The sequence below is a fragment of the Sinohyriopsis cumingii genome, chromosome 17, assembly GCF_028554795.1.
Source record: "Sinohyriopsis cumingii isolate HCF-2022 chromosome 17, ASM2855479v2, whole genome shotgun sequence".
NCBI classification, from domain to species: Eukaryota; Metazoa; Mollusca; class Bivalvia; order Unionida; family Unionidae; genus Sinohyriopsis; species Sinohyriopsis cumingii.
In genome coordinates this window covers 100698689-100714481 of record NC_142977.1, presented here as the reverse complement: position 1 = coordinate 100714481, position 15793 = coordinate 100698689, and the positions used below count along the sequence as shown (strand labels likewise).

Below are 15793 nucleotides of genomic sequence, written 5' to 3'. Positions count from 1 at the left end.
AACGGACACAATTTTGGCAGTAGAAGCGAGCAGAGCTTGAAAGCACAAGGTACTTGCGTCATTTTCACGTAGTTCGTTGATAGCAATATAATGATTTGCTTGAATTTAATTTTTCATAATTGCATGAATTTATTTGTTTAAATCCATAGATCAGTATTCTTGATATGCGTATAACTGTGGTGAGTTCAGATATCTGAATTCGAACAATAGTCTTCTTTATATAAGTTTGACGAATTGTTTGAATTTGTCGTCTTGATTGTTATAGGAATCGAAGAATTTCATGCATGACTTTAGTTGATATGAGTTTCGAGAATCCGTGTGAATTCACCGATCTTAGACGATTTCACGTATGATGAAGACTTGAATGTGTGTATTCGCTTAAAAAAAAAACGTAGTTAAGCCATATAATGAATTTCATTTATTCATTTGTGTAACTGAAACGAGAACGGAACCGTTATGTCTCGTGTACTGTTAATGGGAATCAGAGATGATATAGCTATTAGGAAGTACATTAATCTTGTGAAACGGGGTTTGTTTATGGTCTGCCATGTTTAGCTTGACCAGACAACCTTTGGTCTGTTGGAATTCCGATAGAACGATATCTGGCATAACGAGAGGGGAGTAATGATCTGTTCCCAGTAGGACAGCTGACAGAATATTTAGGTTGTCTCTGTTTATTTTGTAAGGGGAAATAGCTCCACGGACATATTCACGGACGTATCCACTGAAGTATCCACTGACTGACGTATCCACGTACCCATACAAAGTTTGAGGGCAGAAAAGAGGCGAGACAGTAGGGAGGTTGGAAAATTGATAAAGCGAAAGGACCTGGAACAACCACCATAGTGAAGTTGGAGCGGACCGGAATTAGCAGGTTATGAAGTTGTACAAGACAATGACTTCGATCGTTCACCCGATTATATTATAAACTAATTCTATCATTTAAAACAGATCGGCTATTTATATAAATATATTTGTGTTTGAAATTCGGTGAAAGATTTATTTAAAAAAGAAATGAATCTTACTAATGTAATTTGTTATCCCGGTTGTTTATTTAATTGATTAAATTTTTGTTTTTCCATGTACGGGCGGTTCGTGTTATTCTGTTCTATATATCTGCTCAGATCTCTATTTATTCCATCTATAATTTCACACTTTATTTTAAAATTTACTCGATCCGGGCATCAATACCGAGGGCGATCAAACTCTAGATAACGATAAACAAAAAAAGCGGACACCTTGTAAGAAGGTACAACCTCGTAATACCACACCACTAGTAGCAGTTGCTACAGCGTACTAAAACCTCGAGAACGCGCATTCCTGTTAAATATTTTATGATTATTCGCATTTCAATTTCGAAAACGCGGAATATACTCACTTTGTAGCCCTGTTCGCCCGTCAGCTAGTTCGATTATGCTAAGTGGAGTCCTGGATTGCGTGTAACGGATAGTTCAGTTACTTGAGTTATAGCGCTCATGTGTTTGAAACGTTTCTACTGGTTGACTCTCGCTAGTGCGCGTCACCGAGTTTTTAGATCTAAATGCCTAACCATGCATAGTTTGGCTTTGTTAGCGAGCCTGTTAACTGGATTACGCGAAATGTGAATTTCGATTTCTCAAAGTGCAGAACTCGATTGCTTGTAATGAAGAATTATATTACGTTACCGCGATAACGTAATTAAACAGCAAATTCTCGAGTTATGGTAACATAGTCAAGCGATCGATAAGCTTTTGTTTGGCCCCAATGGCTTACCATGCGCGGGTATGGACCATAAAACCGTTCCGTAATTTGCAGAATTCAGCGAGTGTTCTTTGCTCACAGTTGTTATTTACAGCTTTACTCCTTGATCACTACGCACGTAATATTTACGTATAGTATTCTACTATGAAGTCCTTTCAGATTTATTCAATGAATGTCGAACCGTCATCCAATATTGCGCTGTTACAATAACATATAAAATATTGTAACAACTTTTAAATTCCACTGACGAGATTTTAACCAAATTCGATGTCAGACCCGCTGAGTATACCCCCAAAAACCCGAATGTATGTCGGGAGCTGTTATTTGGTCCATTTCGGCTATTATCTAGCGAAGGATTGAGCGAAAAGTTGCAAATGCATTGAACTAATGTTTCATTCACGATTTCTTTGTCAATCATACCATTAATTCGATCGTTGGAAAAGCCGAGGTAGTCCGAATCTATTTTGGTTTCTGTTTTGCGAATGCAATTCAGGGAATCTAGATGTATGCTTTTTCTGTAAATTACTGCGTCGACATACATGCAAAGCATTTATTTGAACCACAGAAACAGCTGAAGTGGTCTGAATCTGCTTTTAAAAAAATGACTACTATTATTAAAAGCCTTCAATAAGTTCTTTTACAATACGTTTAACAGATTTTGACCACATTTTGCACACATTGTTCTCGCGCGAATGCCTTTAAGATATATATATATATATATATATATATATATATATATATATATATATATATATATATATATATTGTAGTAAATTTAGAGTATGTGCACGTGGTTGTAGTGCCCCGTTTTAAGCAATTCTTAGATTTGTGTGATTACTTGTTTGATTATTGGAATTTGGCGCCATGGAAATATTCCTGGCCCGAACTAATGAGCTAATCAATAGGAGCAAACGTCACGGAGTGAAGTGTTAGTGTGTTTCCATGATGTCCTGGTTCACTAGTAGTGAATTCCGACCAGAACCGAATGACTGTCCCTGTCGTAAAATAGTACATATTAAAATCTAGTGGTATACATTGGTAGCGTGACTGCAAGGACAGCACTTACGGTATTAAACCGGTAAATTACACAAGGGCATAAATAAAAAGGGACTTGGCAGAGACCGTTTATGTCGCCATACGGGCGAATATGGTGCAGTTATAACGGCGAAATGTGCCTGGAAAGCATACATTGACTGGCCTAAGGTGGCGGAGTTAAAAATAGTTCCCATTGTTAGGGAGTACTCGTATATGTTCTAAGGCGTGAACGGTTGGTGGTACGGAAACATAATGAAGCCAAAACACGCAGATGTACGGTTGATGGATAGTTGACAGTTTGGTTTATCTGTGGTCTTGCATTAATTAGAGGAAAATTTAGGTATAGAATGGACACGTCGGGCTTTCTGATTTACAACTGAGGTTGTATGGAAGTCTTTGGAAAGTCGGGGAAACTTATGACTTCTAGCGAGAATCGCGCCAGGGTTTGACAACCGCTCGGTCAAGTAAATACCCGTGTGCGTGTAACAATATATATATAATGTCAATCAGGCATCAAATATGGGTGCAGTTACTAAAAATAGAACATAGTTATGAAATTGGATATCAATAGTGGTTGCCATATTTAAAAATAGAAAACATCTACACAATCTTGTCTGAAAAGGAAAGCAATCCTGGACCACATTTGACCAACTCTAATGCAAAGTGCCCTGGCGTCGAGGTCCTTTAGTACTGGACAAATGATGTTGTACCATCAACTATAGATGAAGCACACAAACCTAGAGAAACTCTGAAACAATTGATCTCACAAAATATGCAATCAGCATTATTGAAAGAAATATTATACATAAAGCTCCTTACTCACGCAGATTTCTTCGCAAACTACTTTTGCATTGGCAGACGGCAGACATTTGATGGACTTTATACCCACTTCGGCCTCTTGTTCTAGGTCAGTCTCGATAAGTTTTATTGGTTTCGTTAAAATATGAAATTACAATGTAGCGATAGCCCTGTTTCAGCTGACTACGTGCATTGAAAATAGAATAAATTAATTACGATGTGTTAAATGACCAGCTGACAGTGACCTCGACTACATGCAGCGATACCACTCTGCGTTATTGCCCGTTATTGAGGCTAAGTAAACTGTCTTTGTTGTCTGCCAATCCACTGTACAATTTTGTTTATTATTCAAAAGCTCTGACGCCTGTTTGGCGGACACTATTATCTATCGCTGTGATATTTATGTTAAAGAGTGCAACAAAATAATTGTGAACACGCAGCCGCTTTACTCTTTTCTAGTGATTGAATTCGTTCTGATATGTCTTTTTTTTGTAGTTTGAACTAAATAAAAAAGTGTCAACATTTCCTTTTTAAATTTGCTCATGCTCACAGGAGAACTTCGGTTGTCAAACTCGTCAATTTCTGAGGATACGTTTTATTGAAAGTAATCCTCCATACCATATACACAAATGGAAGTGATCGGTTGCGGAATAATAATAATAATAGTAGTATACTAATGAAACCCATTGAAACCTGAAACATTTTAGGTTTGACAGCTATATTCCGAAACGAGAAGAATCAATTTACAAAGATCCATTTTAAATTCAGCATCATTCTGACAAAGCAACAATTGAATACAGTATAGATTTATAGTTGCAGAACATAAGGGCAAGACTAATCAGGGGAGATAACTGCATGACTCATAATGTTCTTTCTGGCGGTGTAGTATACCGTCAGCTTTAGTTTCAGTTTTTGTCTTATATTTATTTATTCGGGTAAAAATATCCATTATTTAATGTATTTTCTATAGGGGACGTCCATTAATTATGTCAACAATTTTTAGGCAATTTTTTACCCCCCCCCCCCTTGTCAACAACTGTCAAACTTTCAGTGACCCCCCTAATAAAATGTTACCCCCCCCCCAAACTAACAATATTTTATACGGCGGACTTTTATGCTAAAATAGAATTATGGAAATTAAAAAGGTCTACAAATAAATTTTAATACATTTTTTTACTTGTTTAACAGATTTCAAATTGACTATAACACTTTGAATTCATGAAAAAATCGAGAGTTTATATTCTAGCTTCTATCATCTTCCCATGGGGAAGCCAAAATGTTCCTCAATTGTTATAATGGGCATAGTGGCTGATTCATTAATTTCTTGTGGAACCGATACACCCGACAAGTCAACATCATCTTCATCTAACCATTCTGCGCTTAACATCTCTCCATGAGCAATAATTGCCATCAGCTCTCTCTGTTTTTTGGCAGCCACTCGTATTGGCCGAATTCTTTGCGGTTGAGGAGCATGTGGTAATTGCCTAGGCCTAAGATCGCGTTGTCGGTGCTGTTGAACATGCTTCTTCAACATAACTTGTGAAGTAACATAGACGTGACAGATTTTGCAAATAAAAACAAAATATGATGATGCAAGGCTATGACTTCCTTGGCAAGAGCACAACCGGTTTAGGATTAAACTGGTGGGCTGTTGACGGGCGAGCGAGTGTGTGCCATACCAACGCACCGACTAATTTCCCGTTTTTTGATTTATTAAATTTGTTGTAAAAAATAACATTGTTGACGTCAATTTATCTTGAACTCTCCTCTCCCCCATGTCAACAATTGTCAAACTTCTTAAAACCCCTTCCCCCCTATTTTGTTGACATAATTAATGGACGACCCCATAGATGCAACCTGAGGAGGAACATAGGCAGAGACTATATGGTATAACGGTACCAATTGCGCAAGTCCAGGTGGGCGGAGCTTTAGGTGTAGTGAACATTGCTTTCAGAAATAAAGAACAACACTAGCTGTGATTGGTGCATTATGTATTTTTTATGATTTTTTTTTAAAATGTGGTACACATGGCTGAAACTGTCTGTAGTGACTAGATAACTCTTATCCCTGTCTAGTTCCAGCAGAGTTATCTCTTAAATGCACAGGAGTACCTGGTTTTGTCCTTGTCAAATTGACAGTCTAGCTTAGTTCTCTATGACAGTGTATGACATGAATGCTGAGGTAGAATATAAAGTATATTTATTTAAAAAAACATTAGAATTGAGGTATATGGAAAAACATTAGGTACCTTGATAGCATATAGAACAATGTGCGATGTCACGAAGCCCTCGCCTCGGTTGTGAAGTCGTAGCCTTAATTTTCTAGTCGACTACTCAAAACTACACTCCCAAGGAAAAACAAATTTTAAAAAAAATCTTGATAATTTTGCTCAGAAGTTAAAATCTTTTGGGGGTCAGCGGCGGCCTAAGAATGCCGCAAGACATTGGCCAGATGGTGACCATAATGAACGTGTTTTTTTTTTCTTGCTCGACTTAGGAACAAGAAACTAAAGTGTTATATCGAGTAAAGCAAATTTCGTTCTAACTGGTTTAATCTATCGCTGTGATGTTGGAATACCATTGAGTAGGGAGAGGGGTACGTCTGTAGGAATGTTTCTTTTCTTCTTTTTTTTTTTGGGGGGGGGGGAGGCTGCAAAAAGAAATACCAGTTCTGTAGATACTGTAAACAATGGATTTTCAAAATTCCGCCTCCCTCCTCATCTGAAGACGCCATAGTATGTGTAATGTGTGTGGAATATTGATGTTTCCTGTTCTTGCATTACATACGTCAATACGATTTTCTGTACCGCAGTATGTCCTTCAAATATGTATATTCCTCAGAATGTTTCCAATTTAAGTCAAGGACCATATTTTCTTTTTCTCCTTGATGCACGCTTAGGACGAGATTGCAAGAGAATGAAAAAACTTGATGCACAATACCACTATGGGGATAACGTTTAATTGGGGGTAGGGTGAGAAGTCAAGGCAAAGGGACATTTTTCCAGATAAATATGATTTATAAACTCATCTTTGCCTCAGATATTTATGTCCTGTTCATAATGATACTAAATGAACAGTGTTCAAGAGTCCGTGTTCGAAAGTATGTAAATTCCTCTAACGCGCGAACTTCAAAATGGCCACAGGACAGAGGGTTGTGTTATCGCATGTGAATTTACAAGTTGCCAAACACATGTACATCGATGTGTGCAGAGAAGAGTGTCTGCGGAATTTTGCAGGTTTTAATGAATATGCGATATCAGCCCCTAAACCGCTAGTAAATATCATTTCAGGTGTGGGTCTGATTTATCGGCCTCATATCTGCTGTAATGAGTGATATTTTAGCTTCAGATAATGAAAAGAAAGCAAAACATGTAATAAACAGCGGCCGCATCTGATATTTTCCACGTGAAATACATGGTCAGAGCCAAGTAATTACGTCACGTTAACTTCCTTTTCTTGTCTCCAATTGTCGATTAACGTTGACACATTTTTTGAGATAGTTGACAGGCTTGTCTGAATTTTATTTTTCAGATTTTTTTGTTTTAAAAAATGGATTTTGAATTCTGAACAAAAAAAAAACAAGGCAGAAAAGTGTTGTGTGGGAATTTTTCGGTTTAAAGAAAAGGAAGAGCAGTGGCGAAATTGAAGAAGGTATTGCCGTATACAAGAAGTGCAATACTGACGTACATTATAGTGGTGGAACGAACAATTAAAACTACCATCTAACTCGACTTCACAAGATGAAGTTTTCTCGTGGGTCGGTGGATCTTTCGGAGTTTTCCCGGGTTCTTCCTCCACCATTGATACTGGCCGCCATGTATAGCCTATTGTGTGCTGAAAAATGGCGTTAAACCCCACAACAACAACAACAACAAGATGAAGTTTACCGCTCCGGTGGCCGAGTGGCTAGAGAGTCCGCCTCGGATGCGGGAGGTCGTGGGATCGATCTCCGGCCGAGTCATACCAAAGCATTACAAAAAATGGTACTAACATCTGCCTTGCTTGGCGTTCAGCATGAAGTGGATAGTGTTAGGACTGGTTTGCCTGGTGTCAGGATAATGTGACTGGGTGGGACATCATGCTACACTGCAGCGATATGACTGCAGAATTGTTAAAGCTACGTTAAAGATCCAAATCACACACACACACACACACGATGAAGTTTGAGGTTGATTTGTTCAGGAATAAATTTCTAATGATGTTGGGTGAGGGTTCTTTGAAATTGTGGAAAGCTCAGCAGTACTTGCAGAAGTGGCCAGGAATAGGCTATGCAGTTCGTGCCCTCGGGGGGAGTCTTTACTTTAGCTGGAGACATTGTTTCCACACAGAGGGCTGCTTTGAGTTCGGACGTTGTCGATATTTTAATTTTCCTCGAGAAAATTATGCAATGACTTATTTTAGCGTCTTGTTTAAAAATAAAAAATGATAGTTTAAGCGTTGAGAGTGTTAGAAAAATCATCATGTGAATTTTATATTAAAACAGAGACTAGAAATCGTGGTGAGATTTTTATTTGATGATGATTTAACTGCTTTCAGTAGACTTGCTTCATTTTTATGTTAATTGTGTATGTTGATTTGACTACCATTTGAAGTATTACAAGGTAACATCACTTACAAATTTTTTTTCTTCCAATAGGCCTAGTAAATATTCCGGTGATTATTTTATCATTTTTAGTAAGTATTACTGTGTTGTGGTAAGGGTTTGATATATATTGCAATATATCGCGATACGGTTTGTGACGTATTGTTGCACCTTTAATCCTGACCTTTGTTCGCACATACGGTTAATCCTGACCTTTGTTCGCACATACGGTTAATCCTGACCTTTGTTCGCACATACGGCTTTTAATCAGAGACGGAGTAAAAACTGCACAGCAACTGGAAATGTGTGTATTACTTTATTTGTAATATGAAAAGTTCACTGTGTTTACAATGCAAATATTTATGGGCCATTTGCATTGTTGTGTTGTTTTTGTTTTATACGTGCAGAGTCCGGTGGAAAAGGTCAAGGACGCTGTTCGTATATCTCTAGATTTGGGTTACCGTGCTATTGATACGGCGTGGATTTACAAAAATGAAGCCGCAATAGGTGAGGCGTTGGAGGAGTATTTTGAAAGTGGAAATTTGAAAAGAGAAGATGTGTTCATAACAACGAAGGTAATGATTTTTTCTGTATCTGTCATCGATATATCTATCTTCGTATTATCTGTAATGTAGCGAGATTGGTAAATTTAAATACTTTTTGAAGCTTAATGTTTCTAAGTAAATCGAGATGAATATTTTTTGTAAACTATATAAAGTGTCACTATTTAGCTGTATATAATATTTTGTCCTTAGCGGTAAATGTACTTCTTGAGTCGAAAGTTTCTGAATACGTATTATGTCACGTGACTCAGAAGCAATACTTATTTTCATGTTAATTATTAGGTCTGGGTGTCCACACATGTTGCGCATAAAAAAATCATTACTTTTAATTTGCGGTCAGTAGGAAGAAAGTCGGCATGAAAATAAATGGATGGTAATGACGAAGAAAATTCATGTGCTTTTAATGTTCATTATTTTGCTCTAATTCATCTCTTCTGTTGTCATCATTCGATGAGATTTTTTCTTAGCTCACCTAACCGCAAGGCGGTACGAGCTACTGGTATGCCACATTCGTTATCGTGGATCGTTCGTCCATTAACAATTGCTGTTCGAAACATATAAATAAGAAACAACTTGACTAATTTTGACCAAATTTTGTAGATGTATGGATATTAATGGCGTTTATATTTTTACAAACTGTGCCGATCCAGCATCTAAATCTGGCAACCATTAGTTCAAATTAATAAACAGAAAAAACAACAAAACAAAACAAAACAAAACAAAAAAAAAAAACAAACAAAAAAATAAACGCTCCAAAAATGCTCGGCAGAATTCGATCATATTTTGTGGATATTGTTCTGGCAGGAGGACCTTTCAAGTTTTAAAACAATTATCCCATTTACTACAAACTGGAGAAAAAAAATCCGTCCATTATGCATTAGCATTTGTTGTTTTACAAATTCTGCTCAGATTGTACAGAATTTGGTCATTTTGAACAGAAAGGATCCTAGCGTGAAAAACGTCGAAATTTATACTGATTATGCTGATTGGCCAGTAAATATGGCCACTGTTACGTAAAACAGAAAAACCTTTATGCGGCTTCTACAAAACGTTAAACGTAATTTGATCAAACCTGACCGATAACATCATGGTATGAAGGCCTTAAGGATTTATTCAACTGCTGGTCATCCACCATCAATGATATTTCTAGTAATAAAAATAAATGGATTGATCTCCAAAACCGCAGAATAGAATTTGACCAAACTTGATAGGAAACATGGCGTTGATAACCTTTACAATTCATACAGTTGATGCTGAATTGCTATCACATCTGAAAATATATCAACCGTTTGACGAATTCTTAATAAACTAATTGTATACAAAGTTTGACAGAAATCGTTTAAAGGTTTTTCTATTTTAAGTAACAGTGGCTATAAGAAAGCACTCAGCGATGAAGACCGCTAACGGTGTACAAATATTGTTCCAGTTACTAAAACAAAAAAGTGTCTTGAAAAATACCGCTGAAAAGCCTGAAACCAAATTTTACAGAAAGCATCCTGGTATAGAGGGATTTCCAATTTGTACAGCTGATGCCTTTCAGATTTTTTTTTTTTTTTTACATGTGATGACAATGTATAATCAAATATGGCTGCCACTGCTAAAAATAGGTAAATAACTTGAATGTTTGTTTCACTCTAAAACTGTTGAACAAAACTGACCAGACTAGACCGAAAGTATCCTGGCATGAAGACCTAATAGGGTAAAGATATTGCTGATCCACCATCAAAAGTTGACCACTGTAACTCAAAAAAAAAAAAAAAAGCTACTTCTCCAAGACCAGTGAATAGAATTTGATTATATTTGAAGGAAACATGGTGGCAAAAAGACCTACTTGAAAATGGCGTCGATCTAATGTCTGATAAGACTGCCACTTCTGGACAGCTTGATAATTTTGTTATCACTACTCTACCTGATCACATCAACATGGGGTTTCCACAAAAGATATGGTGTGTACTTGGTCTTAAATGAAAATGGTGCCAAATATATGTCTAATATGGCTGCCCAAGTGGCCATCTTGAAAATTTTGTCACTGCTCCTGAATAAATGGTCACATCAGTACGGGGCTTTCAATGAAAGACTTCTTCTGATGTCTTGCTGATTATAAATGAAATTTTTATTGATCTGATATCCAATATGGCTGCTAAAGGCCATTATTAAAGTCTTTTAATGGCTACTTCTCCTCGATGGCTGGTCATGTCAGTATTGTGGTTTTGCCAGAAGACTTCTTGACATGTCTAGTTGATACTAACTGGAAATGGTGCCAGTCTGATATCCAATATGTCCACTATGGCAGCCATCTTGAAAATTTTGTTATTGTTACTTCTCCAAAGTGGAAAGCCATATCAACATGGGGTTTCCACAAGTTGTTTATTTAATACTAAGGCAGTTGGGGTAAAGTGTTTTGCTTAAGGACACACCATGTTAGCTGACCTAAGCTGATCTTGGATCACGCGTCCAGCATACTGGCCACTGATCCACCATGGCTCCATATTTTGATTTACCAAGAACAAATTGTGAAAGCAAGAAATAAGAATTTTACATTTTTATGCACAATACAAAATAAAAATAGGCAAAAAGAAAGAAAACCATTATTTATCTAGGTCAGTCAACCAGTATATATCTTGGTTACAGTCAACCAGTATTTATTTAGGTCACAGTCAACATACTTGTGTGCTCCTTTTTGAAAATCATACTCAATTTAAGGAAACTTATTAAAAATCAGATGTTATTTTAATGACAGAAGATTCTTTGAACAGTTAAAAAATAGTTGTCACAAAATGAGTTGCACAGTAATTAATCAGATTTAAAAGTATTACATTCTAATTATAAATTTGGGATATAAATTTCATCAGTTCTGTTATTCATCAGTAAATGCATGACAGTATTATATTTCACGATTTGAATAGACTTTTCACCTAATCTTCATCATTACCCTCTTTAGTGTTAATAATGGAGATGACCTAATTTTGTATCATGCCAAAAAAGTACATCAGTATTTTCCATAATTAGTCTGGAATTGGGAAGTTAGTAATATTCTCAAAGTTTATATATCCATCTATCAATGTAACTCTCCTTATATTTGTTAAATTAGTGTCTTTCACCTGACGCTGGATAGATGGATGGATGATGATACACTTGAGTATAAGTGTTCTTAAATGATCAGTCCACCCATTTATTTAAATAGACCAACGGACTAAGACGCATACAAAGCGACAAGATAATAAATGGGCAAACACACAAACATGGACTGACAATTGTGTGTACATATATTTCCTCAGCTGCCTTGGCATCACATGAATCCTAAAGATGTGCAATCCAGTCTTGAGGATAGCTTGAAGAACCTTCGACTAGACTATGTGGATCTGTATCTTATACATACACCATGTAGCCTCAAGGTAAGCCATTAGCATGCTGGTTATACATACACCATGTAGCCTCAAGGTAAGCCATTAGCATGCTGGTTATACATACACCATGTAGCCTCAAGGTAAGCCATTAGCATGCTGGTTATACATACACCATGTAGCCTCATGGTAAGCCATTAGCATGCTGGTTATACATACACCATGTAGCCTCATGGTAAGCCATTAGCATGCTGGTTATACATACACCATGCAGCCTCAAGGTAAGCCATTAGCATGCTGGTTATACATACACCATGTAGCCTCATGGTAAGCCATTAGCATGCTGGTTATACGTACACCATGCAGCCTCAAGGTAAGCCATTAGCATGCTGGTTATACATACACCATGCAGCCTCATGGTAAGCCATTAGCCTGCTGGTTATACATACACCATGCAGCCTTAAGGTAAGCCATTAGCATGCTGGTTATACATACACCGTGCAGCCTTAAGGTAAGCCATTAGCATGCTGGTTATACATACACCGTGCAGCCTCAAGGTAAGCCATTAGCATGCTGGTTATACATACACCATGCAGCCTCAAGGTAAGCCATTAGCATGCTGGTTATACATACACCGTGCAGCCTCAAGGTAAGCCATTAGCATGCTGGTTATACATACACCATGTAGCCTCAAGGTAAGCCATTAGCATGCTTGACCTGTGATTATTTGTACAAAGGATGACATCATTAATTGTAGTAAAGTTTAGTAAAATTCAACAAATAATTTATTTCTCTAGAATACAAAGTATTATGAATAAAATGAATACATGTTCATGAATTTCATGAAACAGCAGAAGCCTGTCTTTAAAGACTATCCTGTCTGCCAAAATGTAGTGGTCTATCAAGACAGATGGTCTCCCAAGACACAAGGTCTCTTGAGACAGATGGTCTGTTGAGATGAATTGTTTCTCAAAAAGGATGGTCTCTTGAGATGAATGGCCTCTTAAGACAGATGGTCTCTTGACATGAAATTTATGAATGGGCTCTCAATACAGGTGGTCTCCTGAAATGGATGGTCTCTAAAGACAGATGGTCACTTCAGACAGTTGGTCTCTCATGACAGGTCATAACATTATATAATCAATCATTGCATTAAGATGATTATCTCTCAGGACAGGTGGTTCCTCATAGCATCAGTCTTCCAAGACTGGTTTCCTGAGTGGCAACAATTTATATGGACCAAATAGAAAAGAAAATACCTTTTAAATCTTCTTTTTAAGCCTTTTCAAGTACTGATCTGTTATTTGTCAGATGTATTTATATGTAATGCGACTTGTATATTAGTTATTATCCAGACAAATAGGCAAATAAATATTTCAAAATATAAGTACAAGAAGCCTCTTGAAGAAAGACATAAGATGAATATATATATATATATATATACATATATATATATATATATATATATATATATATATATATATATATATATATATATATATATATATATATATATATATTCATACATATATATATATATATATATTTTTTTTTTTTTGTTCCAAAATCTGTTACACAAACAAATATTTTGTATATAAAGTATTACTTGTTATAAAAAGAATGTTGGGAAGATCAAGTTGGATGTTCAGTGGGATTGGAGAGGGTGGAAGCAAAAGTCTGAAAGGAATATAGCTGAGTAGACGAAAATGACAATGTAAGGAAAGGAAAGGAGTTGAGTTAATCAAACTGATCATGTCAAAGAGTAAAATCGTAATTGAAGAAGCTGTCAGATATGCTACTAACTCCTTTTTTTTTGTAAGTCATCCTTGGAGAGAATTTAAATAAGATCCCAAGTTGAAAAGAAGAATTTCCCCACTTTAACCTTCTCCATGTTGAGACCAAGCCAAGAGCCTGTTACCACTTTGTTCATGCCAAGAACACACCAAGAGCCTGTTGCCACCTTGTTCATGCCTGTTATCACCTTGATGCTGAGACCACACCAAGAGCCTGTTGCCACCTTATTCATTTTGAGACCACACCAAAAACCTGTTATCACCTTGTTCAGGCTGAGACCACATAAAGAGTCTGGATTGCCATTTTGTTCATGTCCAGAAAAGAGCCCGTTACCACCTTGTTCAGGCTGAGACCACATAAAGAGTCTGGATTGCCATTTTGTTCATGCCCAGACAAGAGCCTGTTACCACCTTGTTCAGGCTGAGACCACACCAAGAGCCTGGAGTTGCATTTTGTTTATGCCCAGAAAAGAGCCCGTTACCACCTTGTTCAGGTTGAGATCACACCAAGAGCTTGTTACCATCTTCATGCCAAGATGACACAAAGATCCCGTTACAATCTTGTTAATGCACCTTGTTGTCATCATTCTCTTATTTCAAATGTACTATTGCTGTTTCACAACTGCTCTTTTAAATGATCTGCTAGATAATTAAGGCTTGTCCACCTTATCTGGACTAGGTAATTAAAGCTTGTCAATGTTATATGAACTAGATAATTAAAGCTTGTCAAGGTTATCAGGACTAGATAATTAAAGCTTGTCAAGGTTATCTTGACTAGATAATTAAAGTTTGTCAGGTTTATCTGGACTAGATAATTAAAGATTGTCAAGGTTATCTGGACTAGATAATTAAAGCTTGTCAAGGTTATATGGACTAGATAATTAAAACTTGTCAAGGTTATATGGACTAGATAATTAAAGCTTGTCAAGGTTATATGTACTTGATAATTAAAACTTGTCAAGGTTATATGGACAAGATAATTAAAGATTGTCAAGGTTATATGGACTAGATAATTAAAGCTTGTCAAGGTTATCTGGAGTAGATAATTAAAGCTTGTCAAGGTTATCTGGACTAGATAATTAAAGCTTGTCAAGGTTATCTTGACTAGATAATTAAAGTTTGTCAGGTTTATCTGGACTAGATAATTAAAGATTGTCAGGGTTATCTGGACTAGATAATTAAAGCTTGTCAAGGTTATATGGAGTAGATAATTAAACTTGTCAAGGTTATCTGGGCTAGATAATTAAAGTTTGTCAGGTTTATCTAGACTAGATAATTAAAGATTGTCAAGGTTATCTGGACTAGATAATTAAAGCTTGTCAAGGTTATATGGACTAGATAATTAAAACTTGTCAAGGTTATCTGGGCTAGATAATTAAAGTTTGTCAGGGTTATCTGGACTAGATAATTAAAGCTTGTCAAGGTTATCTGGACTAGATAATTAAAGTTTGTCAAGGTTATCTGGACTAAGCCCAAAGTTGAAATAGGCTTCTGAATGATGGACCTACATAACCATAAAATCCTTAGATTTAATATTAGAGAAGGCACTCTAATGTGAAAAATGTGGAAGGAAATATTTTGCAATTAGAGCTTATTAGAAATACAATAACTTGTTTAACTACTAATGATTTACTTTTGTTAAATCATCTTTTGTAGTCTGTTATTACAAGACCTTTTTCTTTTCTCAAACAGAACAGAGGAGATGGTGAGCTTCTGCCGAGAGATGAAAATGGCAAGTTGGAGGTGGAGCATGCTGACTTGGTGCAGACTTGGAGTGTATGTAACATTCTGTAATCCTGCTGTAAAGTATAGCATTTTATACTCTAATACATGTACTGTACATGCATCCATTCATCCATAGATGTGCATTTCTGTCTTTGTTTTCTGTAAATAACTTTAGACCTTGTACTTTGACCAGACTTTGTGCATGGCCTGCAAA

The 15793-nt window shown here is 36.5% G+C and overlaps 1 protein-coding gene across 1 annotated transcript in view; it reads left to right on the top strand.

The window, feature by feature from the left end:
- Nucleotides 1-15793, top strand: part of LOC149779548 (uncharacterized) — an 85026-nt gene that overhangs the window by 52875 nt on the left and 16358 nt on the right. The window contains exons 13-15 of the mRNA XM_089938442.1: nt 8562-8729; nt 11996-12112; nt 15547-15630. Of these exons, the coding sequence (XP_089794568.1) occupies nt 8562-8729; nt 11996-12112; nt 15547-15630 (369 nt within the window). The remainder of the gene's footprint in view (nt 1-8561; nt 8730-11995; nt 12113-15546; nt 15631-15793) is intronic.